Below are 4,693 nucleotides of genomic sequence, written 5' to 3'. Positions count from 1 at the left end.
ATTCACGTGGTTACTTTCTTGTTCGCAGATCTCTCAAGCCGATCAAGGGAGGAGAGAAGTTTTTTAGTTCGGACGTCCAACTCACATTTCCCTCGATATATTGATAGCAAATCCGGTAGAGTAACCGACCCAACTCATCTCTTTTACCCGGGTTACATCATTGGCACCGTCTGTGGGAAATAGAGTTCTAAGACGTTGATATGGCTCCTACCAGAAGGACGAACCAAGACACCTCTCGAATCCAGGAAGAAAATAACACTCATCTTTCTGGTGCAGGTGGCCCGCCACCCACTGGTCCCGGCCTACTATTAACTTGACACCGGAGGACTTGGCTAAAATTGTATCCGATGCCGTGGAAGCAGCCTTGGCAAAAAAGCCCCTTGTTAATATTTTTTTCGGCCCAAACAAGAACAGGGGCGTGCACAAAAGGAGCAGGATGAAGCAAGAAGGGAGGAGGAGAGGGAGTCAAGTGCAGGCTCTAAGACTCCCACTGTGACATAAGAGTTGGAAGAGTTGAGAAAGAAGGTGAGAGTGTTGGAAGGGCAAGTTGTTTCTAAGTGCAATGCTCAAATTGTAAAGGGTTGCCCATTCTCTGATGGCAACATCCGGGAACCACTTCCCGGGCATTTCAAGTCAGTCAGGGTTAAGGACTATAATGGAAGTTCTGACCCTGAAGAACATCTGGCCATATTCGAAAACATGGCCATGCTACACTGTTATGGGGATCAAATTAAATGCAAATTATTTCTGACAACCTTGATAGACTCAGCCCGAAGATGGTTTGAAGGGCTAACACCTCGAAACATTCATTGCTTTGAAGATTTTCAAAAGGTATTCTTGCATCAGTTTAGCAGCAGCAAGAAATACAAGAAGACTGCCTTTAGTCTATTTGAGGTGAAGCAGGGCCAAGATGAAACTCTGAGAGCCTACATCAAGAAGTTTAATCGAGAAGCTTTGGAGGTCCCCGCCTGTGCTCCAGAGACAAAAGTCACAGCTTTTATGCAAGGATTGTGGGAGAGAGATTTCTTCCGGTCCCTGACCAAAAAATTGCCCGGGGACTTTGAAGATCTTTTATCCCGGGCAGAAAAGTATATCAACAAGGAAGAGGCGCAGAATCAAAAAAGAGAGGCCTTGAAAAGATCGAGGGGAGACCGAGTTGTTAGACCCGAGGAGAGAGTTCACAAGAAAAATGGTCCGGGATATTTCTCTCATGTTCCCTTGAGAATTGCCCGGGATCGAGAAATTCAGGAATGCAGTTCAGACATAGCCCCGCTTCCCAATCCAATGGCGAGGGCACCAAGACCAGAAAAGATAGGGTTTTGCACCCTTCACAAAGAGTGTTCTCACAACATGAATGAGTGCCGAACTTTAAGTAAAGAATCCATTAGGCGGTCTATGCCAGCATCTCATCCCCCCCCCCCCCCCCCCCCCCAAGATAAGTCTAGACAACCACCTTGGTTGTCTCGACGCCCCGGACCTAATACTCTTCAAAAGTCAACAGACATCCCGAGCGGAAGTAGAAGGGAGGAAGCGAATTCTCGGGAAGAAAAGAGTAGACAAGCAGAGAGGAAGGGCCTTTCCCAAAGCCGAGGAGTAATAAAGATGATTTCGGGAGGGTCCACAGACGGTGATTCCAACCGGGCTCGGAAGGCAAGAAGCAGAAGAGAGTGCTTGGAGCTTGATGGGAGTGGGAGAAACGAGCCAGTTATCAGCTTTGGCCCAGAAGACCTCAGGGGATCAGAGTCAGTCTACCCCACAATGATGCTCTTGTTATCCAAGCCCGAGTGGCTAATTATGATGTATTAAGAGTATTTGTTGACAATGGCAGTTCTGTTAATGTCATCTTTAAAGAAGCGCTGGTCCAAATGGATTTGCACGAATATCTGTTAGAAGCGGTTGAGACTGCCCTGTTTGGTTTTGCTGGACATGCCGTGTACCCTAAAGGGGAAATCACCCTGCCACTGACCTTGGGGACCGGGGACTTGAGAAAAACTGTGATGACAGTCTTTATAGTGGTGGATGCCCCGTCCTCATACAACATTATTTTGGGAAGGCCCGCTATGAATGAGATGAGAGCTGTGGCCTCCACCTATCATCAAAAGATTAAATTTCCATTACAAGGACAAGTAGGGGAGGTCAAGGGAGATCAACCCTCTTCTCGGAAGTGCTATGGGGAAACTGTCCGAGTAGATCAAAAAAGGACAAGGAGAGAGGACAAGGGGAAGAAAGAGGAAAAACTGGTTGGAGAAAAGGAGGTGCATTTCGTTGCAGAAGAAGAACATGAAGCAGTAGAGCTTGAGCCAGGAAAACACACCTGGGTGGCCCGAGACATCAATGCTTCCACCCGGATACATTTCTTAAACTGTTTAAAAGCTAATATTAGTGTTTTGGCTTGGCCTCAACAGGAACTAGCCGGGGTCTCACCCCAAGTGGCAGAGCATAAATTAAATATCCTCCCGGGATCCCGACCTGTGAAACAGAAATAGAGGCACTTCGGCCCTGAAAAAGATAAGGTCATTTAAGAGCAGGTGGGAGAGCTGTTGCGGGCCGGTCACATCAGAGAAGTCCAATTCCCTACTTGGCTCTCAAATGTAGTCCTCGTTCCAAAAGCCACCGGAAAGTGGAGAATGTGCGTCGATTTCAGGAACCTGAATAAAGCCTGCCCCAAAGACTGTTATCCACTCCCTCGGATTGATCAGCTGGTGGATTCAACCTCCGGATACGAGTTATTGAGTTTTCTAGATGCTTATCAGGGGTACCACCAAATCCCCTTGGCTCTTGAAGATCAAGATAAAGCCAGTTTTATCACTTACGGGGGCACCTTCTGCTACATTGTTATGCCCTTTGGACTAAAGAATGCCGGGGCCACATACCAACTCTTGATGAACCGGGTGTTTCAAAAGCAAATAAGCAGGAACATTGAAGTGTACGTGGATGATATCCTGGTCAAGACCCGGGAGATTTCTTGCTTCGTCAGTGATCTGACCGAGACCTTCTCTACCCTGAATCAGTATGGCATAAAGCATAACCCAGCTAAATGTGTATTTGGAGTAAGGAGTGGAAAATTTTTGGATTTTATGGTAACTGATCGAGGAATTGAAGTAAATCCAGAGAAGATCAAAACCGTGATCGAAATGCCTTCCCCACAGTCTATCAGGGAAGTACAGAAATTGACCGGGAGGATTGCTGCTCTATCCCGGTTCATCTCTCGGTCTGCTCATCGAAGTTATCCATTCTTCCAAGTTCTAAGAAAAGCGCAAAAATTTGGCTGGGATGACAAATGTGAGCAAGCTTTTCAAGACTTGAAGAAACATTTGGCCGAGTTGCCTGTTTTTGCAAAACCAGAGCCCGGGGAGAAATTATGGATCTATTTATCTGCTACTGAGTATGCTGTTAGCTCTGTGCTCATCCGGGAAGAAGGAGTTGATCAAAAACCAGTATATTATGTCAGTCATGCCCTTCGAGGAGCCGAGTTGAATTACAGTGAAACAGAGAAGATAGCCCTTGAAACGTCCTGCCCTTTTTATTTCTTTAAAAGTGCTAGAATTTTTTTTTTCCGACCCCTCACTTAAACTCCATGAAAATATTTTAATAAAATATTTTACCTTTTAAAATAAAACATCAATCCACTAACATTTTAAAAATCAAGTGACATAGTCATAAAACGAAGTCGTCAAATGTTTTACCAAACCTAAAAAGCAATAGTTTGAAAAGTAAATCCCATACTAAACATCTCAAAAATCTCTCAAAACCTAAATAAATAATCTTAAAAATCTTTAATCCTAAATCATGAGTCAAAAGTCATAATGCGGAATAATAGAAGTGCTGGTCCTCGGGTTGTATGCGCCATCAGTCCAGTCAGTTCATCCGTCAAGACCTCCCTCAAACTCACCTGCATCCATCACACCTAGTGAGTCTAAAGACTCAACACACCATAATCTTTATAGCAAATAATACGTATAAAATCACATACAACAGTGAAAATACTTTTACGTAAAATAACTTTTCATGACATGCAAACATAAACTTTAACTTTTTCCTCAACATGACATGGCATAAACCTTTAACATGATCATGAACATTTTCCTTTTCCATTTCCTTTTTCTTTGTTGAATTCAGATCGAAAATTGTGACTTTCCTGATCATGATCGTGAAGGTCGATGGATCCATCTACATATAACCACAGTACTGGGCGGCGGGGGACACCAGCAACACTCTCACCGGTTAACTGAGCCCTGGCCTATCATGATTCGAATAGAAATACGATCGTCGGGGCTCCCTCTGAGGCCTTTTCCCATAAATGGGCTCCCTCTGGGGCCTTTTCCCCTCATGATATTCCCATTCTTCCGTTACCACAAAACCGTTACCACATATTCGCAATGATGGAAATACGATCGTCGGGCTCCCACTGGGACCATAACCCTCACGACGTCGCCAACATTAACGAATTAGTCACAATCACTTCACATCCTTCAACCTTTTTCATTCACATCACTTTAGAAAAATCCAGAATAATATTTACATTTTCCATTTTGAAACCAAGCATGCAACATGTATTTTAGATGTCTTCCTTAAACCATGAAAATCAAATAGACATTTAAAAATCATCATTTAATCATGAACATTTCATAATCAATTAAAAATAATCATAATATCATAAACATAGCATTTAGGGCACTGCCATGACCTTTAC

General features: G+C 44.0%; 1 protein-coding gene across 1 annotated transcript; it reads left to right on the top strand.

The window, feature by feature from the left end:
* Positions 1 to 699: 699 nt before the first annotated feature.
* On the top strand, positions 700 to 2,486 carry LOC140989435 (uncharacterized). Its single transcript, XM_073458638.1, has 2 exons — positions 700 to 1,742; positions 1,829 to 2,486. Exons 1-2 carry the CDS (start codon positions 700 to 702, stop codon positions 2,484 to 2,486), a joined length of 1,701 nt encoding a protein of 566 aa, XP_073314739.1.
* The last annotated feature ends 2,207 nt before the right edge of the window (positions 2,487 to 4,693 follow it).

This window comes from Primulina huaijiensis, chromosome 12 (genome assembly GCF_012295235.1).
Source record: "Primulina huaijiensis isolate GDHJ02 chromosome 12, ASM1229523v2, whole genome shotgun sequence".
In the NCBI taxonomy this organism is placed as follows: domain Eukaryota; kingdom Viridiplantae; phylum Streptophyta; class Magnoliopsida; order Lamiales; family Gesneriaceae; genus Primulina; species Primulina huaijiensis.
This window is presented reverse-complemented; position numbering and strand designations above follow the sequence as displayed.